The sequence below is a fragment of the Lingula anatina genome, chromosome 4 (assembly GCF_051362555.1).
Source record: "Lingula anatina isolate TDL-2025a chromosome 4, LinAna3.0, whole genome shotgun sequence".
NCBI classification, from domain to species: Eukaryota; Metazoa; Brachiopoda; class Lingulata; order Lingulida; family Lingulidae; genus Lingula; species Lingula anatina.
The window spans coordinates 19,103,385-19,122,028 of record NC_141770.1 but is presented as its reverse complement, the minus strand read 5'-3'; the positions used below and the strand labels follow the sequence as shown (position 1 = coordinate 19,122,028).

Here is an 18,644-nt window from a genome sequence, read left to right as displayed (position 1 = left end):
TAGTTTGGAGGGCTAAACTGGATCAAGTCCGTGTGAAATGCTTTGAAGCTTTGCAATAAAAATTCTTCCTTTGATTTTATCTTGTGCCCCTAGGTCTACGTGAGCTGCTCTTTGAAAATAACGCACAGGTAGATTTTACCTGAGATAAATATCGCCAGCGAGAGTGCGTTCGATACTCTCAAGACTACAGGAGAGTTGAAGGCCACTTAACCCTCCAATAAAATGGTAAATGATGTTCTAGTTAGATGGACGGTTAAGATAGGACTTGTAAAGGTAACAGGCATTGTTTACCTCAGTTCAATAAAAGTATGCAAGACGGGGGGTCAGAACAATTGTGCGTATACAATTGATACAAAGAATTTGTACATAAGTGACTTTAATTGGCAGAGGGTTTTCGATTATATTCCGTGAAAAATACACTAAATTTATATAAAATAATATCATGGTTGGCCAAAAAAAAAAAAAAATGTACGCACAGTCCATCCGTGCGTATGCCTAGTTACGCCCATGTTTACTACAGGCCTATCGTTTCTTTTCCACGAGAACTCCAGATGTGTTACGGATGTAATCTAGAAAACATGTGAACTACTGAGATGTTTCAAAGTTCAAATTGAAGTTTTCATTATTATATAAGACGGAAGGTGTCCGCATTCTCGAAAATGCAGGACAATGCGTTGATCCTATTGTATTTGTCCCAGTGTTTGGTCTTTTATTGGCCATGTTATTCTGATTCATAAATACGCAGTTTGATGGATTCTAAAGCAATATCCTTTCTTCCGGGAAAGATCGATTGCCCTAAAGAGAATATGGCCTAATAAAGGCAGGCAGTAGGCCTACGTAGGTCCTATGCCCTATGTGTCATGCCCCACTCCCACGCACGTGTGTGAAGCAGAACATTTGTTTTGTTTACTTAAAGAAAGCTGAAGCGATAGACGCATGTATGTTCAATTAGGCCGAATGCTGTGATTTTTATCATCTTATGCTTTCACCTCTATTCATCGCAGACTAGTCATCAAGGGAAATTTAACATCCAGCGGATGTTCTTTCCGACGATGTTATTTGAACCAGCAAGTCTTCAATAAAACTATGACATCTCAACGCAATGCGATGACAACAATGGGACAAATACATGGTGTGTGTACAAATTATCTCTGCTATGTACAAGTAACTGCTACTTTGCTGCTACTTTGTCAGATTACTGCAGGGTACGGGAATGTGAATTCCAAAGTGAACCAAAATCTCCCTGGAATATCTGCTAGGAATATTCCTGAGGACGGTCCTGAGATTTTCTTTGTAAGAAAATTGAAGTGGAACGGGTAAGTTATCTTTAACCTGTGCATAGATTTATATTAACGTTCAGCACATATTCAGCATATAATGATCTAAATATGAACTTGCCGTTTATAGTGAAAATTGAAATTCAGCAGTCAATACACCAATAATCCAAAATTTAGGCCTACATCGTCGAAAAGGCCCTATCATAATGTAAATGGTTACATTCTCAATTAAACAAATGATGGACTAAAAACCGGGTAGCCTACTTAAAATGAGAACTCAGGCCAAATAAGAACTTGTATTTGAGCACTTCATATTTTGTTAACCTATTAAAATGACGTGAGAACATGTAAGAACGTAAATTAGTATATAAATATATTGACAATTTTTAAGTGGCCAAATTAAATGATAAGCTTCAGTTTCTATCACACTCAATATCTAAAGCTGTTGGCGAGTTTACCTGAGTATATAAAGAATCCTATTATTTCACAAAAAGCATGAATTGTGTGATATATGTGCATAATTTTTACTTTCCCCATTTATTTCTGTTTTATACTACATGTATTAATATGGAGTAAAGTAATGACGTCACGTTTCTGATGAAATTCTGCTTCTCATGGAACAATGGAATGATAAGCCGAAAATTTATTTTGATTCTCCTTGTTTACCGGGAATCTAGCTCATGATGACAGTTCATATGCATCATTTTCCAATAAATAACAAGTTATGTGCTTTATTCTAATTTCCTTATACCGTCCAGGCACTTTTTAATTAACCAGGATCAATAAGACATACCATAAACATCTAAATTAAAGCATTTTGCACTATTAACTACATGATAAAACTATTCAGTACGTTATGAAAAATATAGTAAAGCACGCTCGTCGAAGCTAGCGTTCGTATGATTCGTTTATGATAGCGAGTTATCAAATGTATATCGTTGAAATAAACATAATATGACGGGGCAAGGGTGAGGGATATTTCCTCCCGGTAATATTTTGCCCTGACGCATTTCAGACCCATGCTTAATTAGGTACTTAAAAGAAATTATCTGTGTCTGAGCTCATCCCCGTCAAACGTTTATCGCTCTTCGTTTAATGTTCAAGCTCTTTTCTATAGTGCTTAATCAATGAAAGGTTTCGATTTTTCTCGTCTTTTTTTATTTCCTTCTTTTGAATTTATGTATCATTTTTCAAGCACAGTTCCTAACCCCCTCTTTTTTAGTCATTCGATTGCGACCCATGACAGTTGTGACATCACGTCCATACTGCTTACATGTAGTCAGTCGGCACATGCGTCGGGAGAAGAATTCAAATGGGAGACATGCGGTACAGTGCGGGTAATACATTGCTTCTGTTTTATGTTTTATGTATTGTTGAGCGTTTTAGGCCGAGGTCATCGTAACAGGCACTACTACTGCTGCTGCTACTGTAGTACCGAAATAAATTGATTGAATAAATACATACCATATTAAGTATCTCAATATGCGTTGCAGATATTTATGTACATTTATGCACTTTATTCTTTAAAACCATATTATTCTAGTCATGTATTACCAAGGCATCTGTTCAGTGCACTCACAAGCACTCACAAAGTCACAAGCAACGTCACAAAGTGGGAGAAGTGAGGAGAAAAAAATATCATGACGTCAGCAGCTCGGCAGGTAAGGAATTTCTAAGATGTTTCCCTTGTTTAGCCCTAAAAGGTCCCTTTACATATTATTATATACTATAGCGCGCGCTTCACATGGTGTGAGCGTAATATTGTTCACGTGACAGGTACTCACGTGCCGAGAATATGACAATATCTAATCGGATGTAATCTAAAAACTATTTGAAGCAAATTTCCTCCGCTCCCCCCTCTTTCGGTTCATAACAGACGTTTGGTATGTTGCTGCTTCTGATGTATTATTTTAGTAGTCGAGAATGAAAGAAAGGGACAATTAATCTGACATGACATACAAATTTATATTTCATTTGTCCCCTTTCCTTTCTGTTTCTATTTGAGTCAGATATATATTTTGAATTTCCTCCGCTGACGTGCCTCACAAACTATGTAGCATTCCAGCATGTTGACGTCTATTTGCAGCTGTACTTGTGTTACGCAACTTGTAGTTTCCAATTGATTCTTTTATTTTAAGCAGATTCAGAAATTTATTGTTTTTATGTATTCATTTCATTTTTATTTTTTCAATAGAAACATGCGTAGACCAGATCAGCCAGTGCATCAGGGATTTTTCACAGTCGAAAGCAAGCTGTCAGACGAGACTTAAAACATGCGTCCATGAAAACCAAGTCTTTTGTGCCAATGGGAAATTGGAGATATTTAGTCGCAGGATTTACCGACCATTGTTAAGAGAACTGCGGAAAGAAAAGGACTAAAAGCTCAATATTCACTTTCAAATATATGACTACTGGCTAAGGCCATGATTTAAAAGTATGTAAATTTTGTCTCCGTATAACGTTTTCATTCACGAGTTTTGGTGTAATTTACTGTATAATATAACAACCATTTTACCGTGATAATATTAAAAAAGAAATGTGTGACACAGGGCCGTCATGTTATGATCATCGGTCATCACGCACTAAAATTGTTTTACTATCGAGCCCAGAAAATGAATCTCGTGTTTTTCTCCTTTTTATTGTATCATTTTTCTTATATTATTATTATTTATGACATTTAATGGGCTTTTATTAAACAGACTTTGAATTTTACTTTTTTAAAAATCATTTTAAGTAATATGTAACATTGTTAAGTCTGTTGGATATACCTGGGCTTTAGACTCTAACCAATTATTATTCACTTTTCATAAATTTTTTGATCGTCGTTGATTTTTCATCGTCCCTAATGTTCACATGGCGCCCAGGACTGTTATACTCGAGTTATAAATTATTTAACTGTAAAAATGCATTAAAGGAACTTGATATAATTTGAATATTTTCAATGAATTTTATTACAAGGTGAATCAGGCTCCTAGCCCGCAATTGCTAAAGGGAGGGGGGTCTGAAAATGTGGACCTTTTGTCTTGAAACCTAGATCAAATTTACCCAGAGTGGACCTTTTCCCAGCAAATAGGGGGTTCTTTTGAACCCCCGTTCCCCCCCCCCCCCCCCCCCCCCCCCCCCCCCCCCCGGCTACGGGCCTGTGAATAAAAAAATCACTGTAAGTCGGTGATGAAGCTAACTGTAAATCAATCTAAGAAAACACTGCAAAACTGGACAATAACAATACACATCCACAATAAATTCTTTCAAATTTCCCCTGCCTATTCAAGTATAAAAGAAAGAATGACAGTGCACGCACACCTATATGCACCTAAATGTGAAAAAAATCTCAATGAAAATTAATTACAAACCAAAGGAGTGCTTTTCAGCATATATTTATCTTTTGACACAATTTTGGCTTAATATCACAGAAATAAATGACACCAAATACAGGGTTCTGGTTCCCAGAAATACAATAAACATCATCTCAGCTACCCTCTAAATGTAAGACCTACACACCATCTAGTTTTAAACTGGGAAATAGCCAATAAATATGTTTTTCATTTCAGACCACACTGTTTTCCACTTGACTTAAACTCTGGGAACAGTTACAAAGATATATTGCATTTTCACTGTGTGTAAAAAAGCATTTTCAAAGCAGGGGGTAGCTATTTCATAACATGTATCAATGAAGCAATGTGTTTCTGGGCAATGGTATGGCAAATAAAGGGAAGATTTAGGCCTATGACAACTCTGCATAATGTCTCTTTATGATAAATCAGTAATACTGATACGCAACAAGCTTTAGTAATTGAAAAATAATTCAATTTTAGTGTTACATGTATTTAGCTACAGTTACATAACAATGCTTGCATCACAATGTATGTGGCTGTCCTTTTTATCACATACTAAAGGAAACAAAGCAGAAACCTGTTAACACAAAATGTTATACACAATATTATAAAGCCAAAGTGTAACAAATATTTCTTATTCCATAAATTTACAATATAATTTGAGATAAATCTTAATTATTTGTATAAGGCCAGTTCTCTTAAGTAAAAACTTAATAGTGATAGATTAAGTCTCAAAAAAATTATACGGGTATTTTTATATGTTGTTGATTTCAATTTATTGCTATATATATGCAACACACTATTATAAATAACTATGGCATAACCCTTAAGGTGGTTCAATATGTTATGATTTTTAACAACTTTACCATGTAATCTTGTGAAACAATGCCGTAACTTCAAAAATACCTCAGAAATATATTTATTCAAGCTGATAATGCGACAGCCACAAATTTGTGGTGAAAACTGCCAAACTGGTTGCAAGCTATCAATACTAAAGTACCATCAACCATAAGCAAAAAGAAAAGGCTTAAAAATTACAAAAATTGTGTAGAAAATGCTAAAATTTAAAATAGTATTAAATACTACATACGTGTACAAAAACCAGCGTGACACTTGGAGTATGTTTTACATATCAATTAATGCATGCCTTGCAAAGACATTTTAAAAATTGCATTTGGAATATAAATGTATCACAAATTAATTTCCTTTAACCCAATTTTGCACCTTTTGATATATAATCCTCTCTTAGTTGTATTTAATGAAATGGATAGAAAATTTAAAATATTGTAATTTCAGGTACATTGTACTGTGGAATTGCGACTCACAATGTATGATACTTAAAGTAACTGCCAATTTTGAAAATAAAAATACAAACACAAACATAACAAAAGGGTAATATAATGTTGAAATGACCAAAGACAAAACAAACCATGAGAGAAAGATGATATGCTACAGCATAGCTTCCAATTTTTTTCATTCCAACAGATGGCACCATGTACAGTGGCGAAACAAGATCACGTGACATGATCAAAACAAGATATCCACTTATAGTATAGGACATTCGCATGCCCTAGTTATCATGTAATTGTGGCCAAATTGTATGCACCAAAGGGTATCAGATCATCTTTTACTCAGGATTTCCTATGGTTCGCTAACAGTATTGTACATTTGTCAGTGAACCTGCTGACTTATGCATAAATGAGAATAAAAATCTGCATTTAACTAAAAGAGCCTAAACTAAATGCTGTGAGTAAAGTATATATGCATATATTGTATCTTACTTCAATAAAGAAAGGAAATTAAATCTCATATACATTTTTTTAAATTTCAAATCCACTGGATGAATCAAAATACACACTTTGATAATCTCTTTTCTATACTTATTCAAAATATAACCCTTCCTTATATTTTATGATGGTATTACTTGGTTGTTGACTGCTATGGCATTTCCAACAGTGCCCATAACTTTGACTTTTTTGTGGGACAATAGAAAGAAGTCTGTATTTTAAATCACACTATCATTTTATTAAAAGTTTAAAGACAAAAAATTAACTGAATTCTGTAAAACTATTCACAATTCAAAGCTATTTTTTCTTAAATGGCTGGACATATTACATTATGTTATATGCCTGTGTTAAATGGTTTGATAATTTGATCTCTATAGCAGCTGTAAAGACTACAGAAATGTTCCTATCTCTTTATAACGCATTAAAAATAACCAAATAACCATTTTAATTCTAAGACTTTGAATAGCAAAACAGCAAAGAAACTGATCACTGTCCATGTTCTACAAAAGGAGAGTTGACTTTTGACACAGCCTTTTTGCATAATTTTGGCACGCAAAACTGTACATGTATTATGCAACAGAATCGAGAAAAATTTACCCTGAAATTCAATTATGGAAATAACTCACAAGTTTCAAAACACCTCATTTAGGCCAATATTTCATTTTCTGCAAGATTCATCAATTTTTAGTTTCTCAAAAAAGCCTCCCTTTTTAACACAGCCCCAAAATAAGTTTTCAAAACTTTCAAATATCATTTTTGCTTTTCTTGTAGATTAAACAATTGTTTCCAGATGAATAATTAATCAACTTTGTTAATTTCATTATTATTGAAAAGAAATCAAAACGACTTAAAACAGTATCTTCATCAGTAAGATGGCTGCGAGGCCCATGAACAGAGGAATTTGGCTACTGGAGGGCCTTGGGGCATGGTTGCACAGTTCGCCCTCACAGGTGCACCAATATGCATCAGAGACTCCACTGTCAGGTTTTTTAGTCTCGCTGCAGCCATGGTCAGCCACTGTTGCTATAACACAGCCACGGGTGACTTTTCCCGTTGCCTCTGAAGTTCAAAACAATGTATCAAGATAAATAAATAAAATTTTAAATGTAGAGATAGAAAGAGTAACTAACAAAAAAATTAAGAATGAATTTGCTTCATCCATCCATTCAACATTGCAGGTGCAGTGGAGTAAAGTGGCTTATAATAAATATAACATCTCCGACAAAATTTTACGTTCGTTTTTGTGACTAAGTTAATAAATTCTGTCTTTAACCCTACTTACAAGCCACATGGATAATGAAACAAGCAGCATGATACGCATACAAATAGGGACAAATTTATCCCTTCAGTAAGTTTTAACTATTTAAGAGCAGCCCTGTGCATAAACTTCTTATTAATCTCCTACACTGAAACACTGAAGGTATCAGTATTTCATTTTAAAGGGGAATCCTTGAGAATAAAGAATAAAAGGGAGTGCAAAAAGGGGGGTCCCCCAATTTGTCTTTTAAGGAGGTCTTGCTTGAGACCTTGCACTTCTCCATTAACCTTTAGAATGTGATGATGAATGTGCATTGTCTGTGTATAGCTTGAAGTCTCACAGTACCCACAAATTTATTCTTCGACATTCACCTTTGATCTCAGGCAATTTACTAGTAAATATGCCTTAAAATAGTAAAAATAATTTTTTTTACAAAAAAAATTAATTCTACTTTTAATTAAAACCATTCCTTATCCATATTAGCAGAACAGCTGCATGCATATATGATTAGGTCAAATATCCTATGATGAAACATTCTGTAGCCTTGCACCAAGTAATAAAAATGCTTTGTTTGCCTTGTTGATCTCATTATACTGTTTTATTAGGCTAAAGATATAAGGGGAAGGGTTCAGAAGCCACACCGTATTGCATTGCTCCACTCCCCCTACCCCCCCCCCCCCCTCTGTCTCCGCTGTTCCTGTACAAAAACCTCAGTCCATAATTTCCAATGGTTAATAAACCCATTCCTACATTCAAAGCTAGTCCATGTTTTTTTTAATAATCTCCCATCTATGAAGGTCCAGGTGGTCTGATGGCAAACATATTTCTATTAGTTGTTTACAATGCATTTATTGTAAAATACAAATCTCAATCAAAGAGTTGTTATCCATTTAACTGTACCTTTGTATTCCTCTTTCACCTTTTGACAGCCATAGGGGCATGCAGTCCGGTGAATGCCTGAGCCATCAAACGGGTCTGCACAGTTCCCGTGAAGCGTTGAGTCGCACTGGTAACACAGCTCAGCTAGCGATCCTGTGATCATGACAAAGGACAGAACAGAAATAAAAATTATCAGTTAAAATTGGACAAAGAACCTAGCTTAATGCTTTTAAATGAAACCAATATACCCAGTAATATTATACTGAAAGAGAGATCACATCACAAAAATTATCACCTGTTTCGTGAACGTGATGTTGTGTGCCAGACAGTATCAAATTTATCAATTCACGACATTTTGAACTTATTAAATATAAGTATTCAGATCAATATCCATTCCAGTATGCTAAAAGAGTATCAACCGTGACACCGACAGAAATTCCAGAACGTCCAAGAATGCTGTTCATACAACTAGAAGCAAATTAGTGGCTCCCATTTCACGTAACGTTACAATAAATAGGTCACCGCTAAGAAGCAACTTAATACTATGTATCTTGACACAGTTCTGCTATTTTAAATCAAAATGACAAACAAAATTTAATTACATCCAATTAAAAGACACCAAATGACACTAAAAGCTTAGCTACTAGCTTACACATGTTGCGGACAACAGAAGTATCAGTACCAGATACAGCTGCATCTTGCACCGTATATTCACGCTAAAAACACGAGCTACGCACAGTAATAGCTTCTGTCACTGACGCAGACTGAATTATGTGCATAAGCACAATGCGGAGCATTTAGGTGAGCCTAGCCTATTTAACCCGTTTATGTTAACCTTCATAAAACGACATTGAAGTGACCTTCTCTCAGCGCATGCGTTATTTTTTATTGATCAGCACAGTTTTTTTTCTTACGACCTTCTTTCCAGTGAATCAATAAAAACAAACTAGATTTTCTACAGCACCCGGTCTGTTCAGGTGAAAGTGAGGGGGGGGGGGGGGGGGGGGGGGGGGGAGGGGGGCATGAAAAGGTCCTGCACACGTTCTTATTTAGGGAAAGGAGTAACACAATATGAATCAGGTACATAAATGATACATGGGTTTTCCTTTGATTTTTAAGGAGGGAAATTTTATAACGTGTTTAGGGATAATATTTTGTCTGTCTCAAGAGAAATGATGTTGTACTTTTTTTCAATCAAACGCGTTTAGGGTGTACAAATACGCGCACGTGAAATGTGCTTTGAACCCCCCCCCCCTCGTGTGTGTGTGTGTGCCCCCCCCCCCCCCCACAACACACACACACACACACGGTTATAATAATAATCAAAAATATAAATCAATCATATATGAAAGTAGTTTAATACATATGGTGGACAGTAGCGGATTTAGAGCGGGTCCTGACCTCCCCCCTTCGGTTTTTGAAAAATATATCACACCAATATTCCCCCTCTTGAAATTAGAATTATGATTAGCTAAATCATACATGTAGGCCTACATAGTTCTAAACCGTACCATTGTTTGCTCTCCAGAAAACCAAAAAAAATTTGGGGCCCTTGGAGCAGGCCCCAAACCCCACACCAAGGGGACGATGGTCAGCTGTCGTTCTCACCCCCCACCCCACCCCCTTATAATAAATCCTGGATCCACCCCTGTTAACTGTCTGATTGGTAGGCCTAGGCCTTAATAAGTCAGTCGACAAAATAAATAAAGAGACCAAGCATTTTTTTTTTTCAGTAGTAATAGGGCCTACTAGAACCCACCAAACTAGTGTATTCAGTCCTTGTAACATGAAGGCCCTATACTCATTCATAAGAACCTTGACGTTTTATCAAGGGCCTGACCACATGAAAGACAAGTTGAAAATCTGATACAAGTTGTTATATATATATATATATATATATATATATATATATATATATATATATATATATATATAGGCCTATAAGACAATGAGAAATTCAAAATGATATGATATGATATGATTCATGAGCGGTCTTCCCGAATGCTCACTTGGCAGTTAGAGTCTGGTGTAGACGCAACAGTATGTGTGGTGCAGTCAGAAGGTCGAGCTTTTATGAGGCGTGGGAGCAAATGTATATTTGTGAGTATCACTATTTCTTCATTTACCACATCCATTAAATACTAAAGGCGCAAAACAATGAGAAAAATATTTACGGCAAATATTAATGACATGAATCCTTTTACTATATTTCCATTGTTACTTGTATATCAATCATAATTGTAGAAATTATTGCTTACAGTGCATTTCGACTCCAAATGTCAGCATAAACGGCGCATTCATCTGACTCTTGATGATAACCTAAGTTTGCTTGAAATCCTCTGCACTTTGTAACCCTCAGTTTAATCATCTATATGCCTCGGTCTAGACAGTTAATTTTGAATATTTTGACCCAATTTAAAATGTCGTGTGTGTTTAAATGTAAGTATTACCACCCAAATTAATTAATTGGATGATGCTTGTCACCGTTCTGAGCTTCTGATCCAAGGATTTCGAGTGCTCATTGCACAATGATTGACAGATACATATTTTACACAGCCTGTCGTCTCCATAGTGGCGTGTGTTGTCCATCCATTACACGGTTCACTGTATGAAAACGTATTATATATGTGCAATATATTTGTTATAATTTTCGAAGAGAATTTGTAAATGATCTCTTTCTCTGATATGCGTTAACATGTACTACAACACGTGTTATAATTTTTAATATCAAGAGGAATGTTTTAACGATAACCGCACCCACCTTGCAAATGATCCAGGATTATTATAAGGGGGGGTGGGGTGGAACGACAGCTGACCATCGTCCCCTTGGTGTGGGGTTTGGGGTCTGCTCAAGGGCCTCGAAAATTTTTTGGTTTTCAGGAGAGCAAACAGTGCCCTTTGGTACGGTTTAGAACTATGATTTAGCTAGTCATAATTCTAATTTCAAGAGGGGAATATTGGTGTGATATTGATGTCGTTGGTGTGATATAGCAGAAACCGAAGGGAGAGGTCAGGACCCCCTCTATATCCGCCACTGTCTACCATATGCACTAAACTACTTTCATATATGATAAATGCAAATGAAACGGATTGTGCTATCAGTGTTACTTTTTAACAAAAGGCCTCAAATACTTATATCATTAACTAATTCCAGATCATAATTTTGGTTTTACGCTAGCTGAACCTGAACATCAGACTTGTTAATAAACGTGAACGCCATTCCATTTATATGTGCCCTCTGCCCTGTGATATTACATGCATTATTAGAATGTACAGAGCCTGTCTGTTTAGATCTGAGTGGGAAACATTATTTTATCTTTTCAGGAGCTCAACGAGATTCTGCACAGCATCCGCCTGAAACCAAACTATGAAGTCTAGCCTTTGTTTCACACACAGGAACCCACGCTCCGTCTTATATCTATATTATATGAAAACTCAATAAAAAACTTTTGTAATTTGGCGTTTTATTTTTCACTTTGTTGTGAAATTACTAAGGATAGTAGTAATCATAATGGAAAATGGGTTATTTTTAGTGTTTGAGGACTTTCAAATTCAATCTGATCTGTAAATAATGTCATTGTTTTTGTGGTTGACTGGTTGTGGTTTTTCTGTGGTACCTAAATTTTAAATAGTTGTAAAATGACCAGTATTTTCTAAATAACCCCTCCAAGCTGTTTAAGCGCACTGAAATAAAACATCTAAAATGGTTTCCAACAACCTACATTTTATAGTTCAAATTTATATAAATGTACAATCCTGGTTTTAAAAAAACTCTCATGAGTTTTTGTTCTATGGCATATGGAACTAATTCATTTGGATATAATTTTCCTATATCATTGTAAGGACGTTTCAATACTAGATTTGATGATTTAAGTTGTGCAAATTGTAGTGATGCAAAGTATGAAAAAGGTTCATGTGTTTTTGCCAAAATTAACAAAAATGTATAATTTGTAAATTTCATCAAAATGTATATAGGCCTACGTTTTAATAACGTATTAAAATAGAACTTGCTGGCAACGTTCCTCGGATCAATGATAATAACAGTGGCAGTGTAGAACGTTAGGATAATGTTGATGGTCTAACCAATATACAATGTATAACCCTACTATCAAAACGCTCTGTTACCTTCATTATTTTGCATGTGTTAAAAACTTTTATTGACAAGAGACCTAATATCTATGAAAAAAAAGGGGGGGGGGGTAAGGTCACCCCCCCCCCCCTCCAATTTATCCCGGATCCGCCCCTGGTAGAGAGGGGAGGGACTCAAGAAAGCAACTGGAGCAACCACGCATCGCGAGCAGAACTTTGTGCTGGGTTGTGACAGATATCTATGTGCAGGCCTAAGTGTCGTTTGGGACAACTGAAGCATTTCACCAACCGAAGCAGTATTTATTTCCCTATACAGGTAGGCCTAGTCCGTCTGTAAGCTATATTTATAACCTTCGGATGTTAAATATGAGAGCGTTGAACAGCGTTTTTTTCTCAAACATTCCTCTGTCTTGTAATCAATTATTTGTCTTGGATAAAATGCTTCAGTGTTACTGGAAGTTTATTTGAATGAAATGTTAAAAAATTAAAATAATTATGCCTAAAATTAACCGACAAAAGGATCCACGTAGGTATTGGATGATATGATTTTATTTTAAAAATCCACATATCTTACATAACCAGTGACAACATATGAACGGTTACATTACTAACATAGATAAAACGTTCACCAGAAATGATAGGCCTATTTTCAATACAATTTTTTATCAAATAGAACGAGTTCTGTAAAACAATAGTTTTTTTCTCTGGCGTTCCCTCCGCTTTCTATGTGTAGTTCAGTGAATCATCTGTAAGTTTTCAAAACCCGTCGAGAAGGGATTGCATAACCATCTGAAACCTGAGTGACGTCAAATAGACGGCCATTCGCCAGACACAGAGACAGGGCAAATGTCGTCAGTTCAGTTGCCTGAAGTTCAATTTGTCTAAAAGCTGGTTGGTCGGTAACTGGATAGTTTCCCTGTTTCAAAAGCAAAGAAAATATGTAAGGACAAGTGAGACATTTACACCAAGCTTGTTCAATCTGTTGCAGACCAATTAACTCCCTGACCACTGAACTTTCAGACCGACAGGAGGCGTCCTATCCTATCTGCATTGACTTATCATACGGGTCATTATCTAGCTAAACCCTGGCAAAACCTCCGTAAGTAAATGCACCGAACAGAAGATATACTGTATTGCTGTATTTTACACGTATAGGTCGCACTATAAAAATTCACAATAAGTCCAGTAGGCGGCCATTATACTGTTGATGAGGAAGAGCAGACGACCGCTGCCAGTAGCCATTTTTGGTGCATTGTTACACAACTTTTCGTGACAGGAGCACAAAGTGGTAGTAGAATCGTCCTCACTATCTGTCTTCACAATGCAGCCATCTTTTGGAAAGGTTGGTGTGTAGCACTGACGCCAGATTTGAACTGTTGTTGCGCTGCCATCTGAAAGATTAAAACAAAATGTTTTTTTTTTTTGTGACTTGCGTCGTTGAAATTGTAGTCTAATATGAACAAAATAATTCAAAAATCTTTTTTTTTCTCTGAAGATCGAACTCTTCTCTTTATGGAATTAGTGGAACTTAAATGTGGTCTATATTGCTTCATTATCCATTTTGTATTTTAACGTATGAAAATAGAATAAATAAGTCTAATAATTAAACGAACGAATTTTCATCAAAATTGATACTAGCACCCCTATACAAAGTGCCAGACTTGGTCCTCTCTGTTACTTCCCGTAAATAAGTATGCGGTGCCTTGATTGCCTTGTGAGATGTTAGCATCTTTATAATCTGTCTTAGTTTTGTAAAGGCCTCAGCTTTGATCTCTTTGTGAATGAGGTAGTTGATTGCAACACACCATTGTAGACGCCCACTGTTCAATACGCCTCCGCCAGCTGCAGTTTTTTTTTTTTTTTTTTTTGTTGCCTGTGTTGGTTTTGTTATTTAAAAACGTAACTCAAAAAGTTGAGGGCGGATTTTGGTCAGATTTTCAGGAAAGGTCAGTAATGTGCTTATTTAGAAAAGGTTAGATTTTGCGACAATCTAGTCACATAAGTCAATGAACTAATTGATAATGAGAGTAGAGCTGTCGTGGCGAAGGTCTGAGTTTTCCGAAACTGAGGAGTTAACCAGCGGGAATTTGCCTGTTTTCGAAAATAAGTTCTTCAGCTCTTTTTGACAAACAGATAATAAAAATTCTCAAATGAGACAGAAGTGCCGTAAGGTCAGACAAAATTGATGTGTTGGTTAACGAACAACGGCTCTTTCTCTGTAGATAGGGTCGGTAGACGAAATTTATTATAATTTATAAAACATATGATGTTTCGCGAGCATAGCAGATTTTTATAGGCTTTATCCTTTTTTTCGTGAATTAATTTGTTTTTGTTGGGGCTGGTTGAATGGTGAGGGGAGGAGGCAAAACTGCTTTCTACCCCTGCATTTCTCTCTCAGTGCCAAGTACCCGACCTTATTATCTGTCTTCCCTAAGTAACATCTACTGGATCTACTGGTGCATCTAGGCATCTCCCTTCCACTCCGTGTTTTATGCCAAGAATGAAGATACATATGTAGAACACGAAAATCGAGGCACCGTGCCCCGCTAAATACTGGAATATGACATGGTTCACTAACGCTCGTTCTGTGATTAACTCCTAAATTAAAGCACATGTGTACCTGTATGACTATATTAAAGAGCACATACTGTATACCGTTGTTGAACTTTAAGCAACTTAAGGTCCAGTGGTAATGTTTCGGCTGATGCTTAACTTGGCCCAAATACATTTTTGAGGGTCAAGCACATAACCGCAAAAGAGAAAAACGCGATAAAAATGGTATACTTTTAGTGCTAGTGTTCTGAAGCATTTCTTAAAAAAGGAAAAAGGGTTTCAGTTTCAAATTGTGCGCATTCAGGGTGGTATTTTAGGGTGAGTCGCGTGTTTGCGTGCCTGTGTGTGCGCGTACGCGTAGGTATGTTTCAGTGCGTTAATTGCACTTGTTGCCTACATGTGTATATACGTGATGTAGGCCTACTGGCCGGTACAATATGTGCGTTATTACCTGCAAGTTTTGAGACCTTCTTCATCTTAGCACAGGCACGGTCGCACTCTGTCCGGTGCGTGCCCGCGTGCTGGAACGGGTCAGCGCACTCCATTGAGAAGTGGGATCTGCACTCATAGCAAAGAACAGCTGTGGACACTGAAACCGGCATAAATGTAAAATAATTCATAACATAATCAAGTGCTGAACTGCACTATAGTTTTGTGAATCTTTTAAAGTCAAATATTTCTGGGCATAAATTTTCCATTATCATTTAATTTCCTTTTTGATTTTTGACTAGAAATATTTTGAAACTGCATGCTAATCAACACAACACGAGTATCAATGTGCTACTCACCAGGCATGTAAAACTTAAGGGATCCTCGATCTTTTTAAAAAGGGGAAAAGAATAATGAAAATACTAATATAGCTGACATTTCACCCACTGACAGGTAAACTAAGGTCGTCTATAAAAGCCAGCTGCTCCTGTATTTCGAGCAGGTTTTTGCCAGGTAACTCGCTCGTCACTGCAGTCATCGAGTTTAATATATGATACACTTACAGGCATCTGCCACACACTAGGTACATGTTACCCTAAATACATGCATATAAACCATTACTGCCATTATGCATGTTATGGTGTGCCCAAGGGATCAGTAGGTCTGTATCTAAATTCTGTTTTATCGCTTGTACTGGTGTTCCGTGCACGATGGTGTTTATGCTTGCAGCATGGTCTTTTTTCAGGTTTAGCCCTACAGGGATGCCATAGCATATGAAGAAATTTGCTTGGTTCACTTGCATAGATGTGATGATTATAACAATCACGTAAAATGAAATGGAAATAAAAGTAAACCTGCAACCCCCCAAAGTTTGTATGTTATCAAGGACATGTAGTCTTTCTCACCGCGTCGCACATACTAATGTAGAGGCCGTGATGTTATCCCCTAACGTTATCAGACTCAAATGGGATATAGTTCCCGAAGAAGACAGGTTGATATCATGCACCATGTTCCCTCACCTACCGTTCAGCATCATCAAGCGTTTTGTGAAAATACCTTTGACATATAGCCTAATTAACCAGAGGTACCGAAAACCAAGTACTGAGCGTAATACTTACCACGTAACGTCGTGAATATTACGGTCAGAAGGAGCCAGGTTTTCATGGTGAACACTATCTTCACCGAAAAGCATACAAGGCAAGTCCGAAACAGTGTGAACTCTGTATCTACTCAAGCCCCTGCTCGGAGAGTGAGAGTGTGCCAAGCGAGGGGCGAGAGATTAATATAATATATCATGTATTTTATCCCAGAGTTTATTAACTCTGCTTCCCTGTGTATCCTTGGCTAAACCTAAGAATCGGCGGGTCATACAGCGGTGAAGATTATTTCTTTCATCAGAAAGTACATTACTGTTCAAATGGGTTTCTAGTCTTTGGGTAGAGCATGTAGGGCGAGGGAGCGGGTCAGTCGTCAAGTCAGCGTGACCATGGATTTTATTCAAAGAAGAGGGAATATATATGTGCCTATTTATTAATGTCCATATAATTATGTACTCGTTCTGTGATGTTCATAAGTTTATGTATCGCATCTTTGTCTTTTTTAATGTATAAATAATTTATTTAATAGAGGGTAAACGCAGCTATCATTTTTTAAGTTGTGTTGGAAATTCCCGGGGGGGAGGGGGGCGGGGGGGGGGAGGCATTCAACCTGGAAAGCTACAAACATATTTTAATATACTCTTTATTTTTGCGTTAACATTTGATTATATCATCAAACACACAAATGAAATATTTTCCCAGGCGAAAAGAGTACTGAAGTGTAATGTCAAAAGACGATAGGGCTTGTCAGGAGTGGGATTCGAACCCACGCCCACAAGTGTGGACTGCGACCTGAACGCAGCGCCTTGGACCGCTCGGCCATCCTGACAACGTTAGATTCATAACAGAGGCCATTTTTTGCCGTTAAAAAAATTGGACGGACGAATTCCTTTGTTTTGGGGTATCTGCTTAAAATAAGCACCTTTAAAACAATCAAATAAGTAAAAAAACATGCATGTAAAATAAATCATGTAGGCCTAATCAAGTAACTGGTGAGCACTTATTTGGTTCGACTTTCTTGAGGTCAAGTATTTTTCATCGATGTTTAGGGATTGATGAGACTGTAGGCTAATGAAATGACCAAAACGAACATGGATATGTGGATGAGGGACGAGTGTTTAACATATGTGTGTTCGTATTTATTTACATGTATTTTCATTTACATGTTATCCGTTTTATTGATTTTTCTAATAAACTAAACTGTATCTTACTTAATATTTGTAAATAATCATTAAATGATTGATTTCTATTTTTTAGGTATGGGTTTTCAGGTTCAATTTTGCTCGTGTTTGCCTGTCATGGCTTCAACTTGGGCGAGAGGTGTGTTTGTTTTGCGCGAACAATCACATGAAGAGATTTTACTGGTAAAAAGCCAGTGACATCTGTCTATGAGTGAACATATTTATGTCGATTGATAAAATTGTAAATAGACATTGTCAGGAGTGGGATTCGAACCCACGCCCACAGAAGTGGACTGCGACCTGAACGCAGCGCCTTAGACCGCTCGGCCATCCTGACCCTACGTTTCTTATCTAAGAGGACCTTTTAGTTTTTAAAAATTATCCTTTGTCCAATAAAAAACCTGCTTTGCGATGGCAATGCTGTTTTCCAGCTATTTTGGATCAAGGGAAAATATGTAGCTTATTAAGTATTTCTCTCTTTCAATCAATATTGTTAATATAGGCCTTATATCCAAAGTATATTAATATTCTGTTTTCAGTGAAAGAATGGAGCACAATTTTAATCGGTATATTAAAAATTCTTCAAAAATAGATATGAACCATGGAGGTGCATAGCCATTTTAAAGGGTGCTGTAAATAGAGAACATTGGCCATACTGGCTCCGCTTCCAGCTAAAAAAATGTGGTAGTTGTACCTTATATTTTATTATCTTTTCTTTGCCATTGCAATGTCGTTCTCACAAACTGAGAGTAGCCGATG

General features: G+C 36.6%; 3 protein-coding genes and 2 non-coding genes across 7 annotated transcripts; 1 reads left to right on the top strand and 4 right to left on the bottom strand.

Moving 5' to 3' along the window:
• The first annotated feature begins 831 nt into the window (after positions 1-831).
• Positions 832-4,277, top strand: LOC106176972 (uncharacterized). Of its 2 annotated transcripts, none has more exons than XM_013559574.2 (4): positions 832-1,316; positions 2,500-2,614; positions 2,821-2,938; positions 3,472-4,276. In XM_013559574.2, the coding sequence occupies exons 1-4, from the start codon at positions 1,087-1,089 to the stop codon at positions 3,654-3,656; spliced, it is 648 nt and encodes a 215-aa protein (XP_013415028.2). In that variant the 5' UTR covers positions 832-1,086; the 3' UTR covers positions 3,657-4,276. The 2 variants fall into 2 exon arrangements, 1 of the variants encoding a protein (XP_013415028.2); XR_015333994.1 differs by lacking the exon at positions 832-1,316 and adding an exon at positions 2,149-2,170 and having other exon boundaries at positions 3,472-4,277.
• A 361-nt stretch (positions 4,278-4,638) lies between these two features.
• On the bottom strand, positions 4,639-9,387 carry LOC106176964 (UPAR/Ly6 domain-containing protein qvr-like). The gene is made up of 3 exons (XM_087011524.1): positions 9,189-9,387; positions 8,558-8,690; positions 4,639-7,458 (listed from the first exon to the last, which is right to left on the bottom strand). The coding sequence occupies exons 1-3, from the start codon at positions 9,231-9,233 to the stop codon at positions 7,247-7,249; spliced, it is 390 nt and encodes a 129-aa protein (XP_086867650.1). The 5' UTR covers positions 9,234-9,387; the 3' UTR covers positions 4,639-7,246.
• A 3,771-nt stretch (positions 9,388-13,158) lies between these two features.
• LOC106176970 (uncharacterized) lies at positions 13,159-17,024 on the bottom strand. 2 transcript variants are annotated; one of them, XM_013559572.2, is made up of 3 exons: positions 16,726-17,024; positions 15,630-15,767; positions 13,159-14,016 (listed from the first exon to the last, which is right to left on the bottom strand). In XM_013559572.2, the coding sequence occupies exons 1-3, from the start codon at positions 16,769-16,771 to the stop codon at positions 13,787-13,789; spliced, it is 414 nt and encodes a 137-aa protein (XP_013415026.2). In that variant the 5' UTR covers positions 16,772-17,024; the 3' UTR covers positions 13,159-13,786. The 2 variants fall into 2 exon arrangements, with proteins under 2 accessions (XP_013415026.2, XP_013415027.2); XM_013559573.2 differs by lacking the exon at positions 16,726-17,024 and adding an exon at positions 15,967-16,129.
• A 425-nt stretch (positions 17,025-17,449) lies between these two features.
• Trnal-cag (transfer RNA leucine (anticodon CAG)) lies at positions 17,450-17,533 on the bottom strand. Its single transcript has one exon. It is a non-coding gene; the product is annotated as a tRNA-Leu (tRNA).
• Positions 17,534-18,138: 605 nt separating this feature from the next.
• On the bottom strand, positions 18,139-18,222 carry Trnal-cag (transfer RNA leucine (anticodon CAG)). The gene has a single exon. It is a non-coding gene; the product is annotated as a tRNA-Leu (tRNA).
• Between the last annotated feature and the right edge of the window lie 422 nt (positions 18,223-18,644).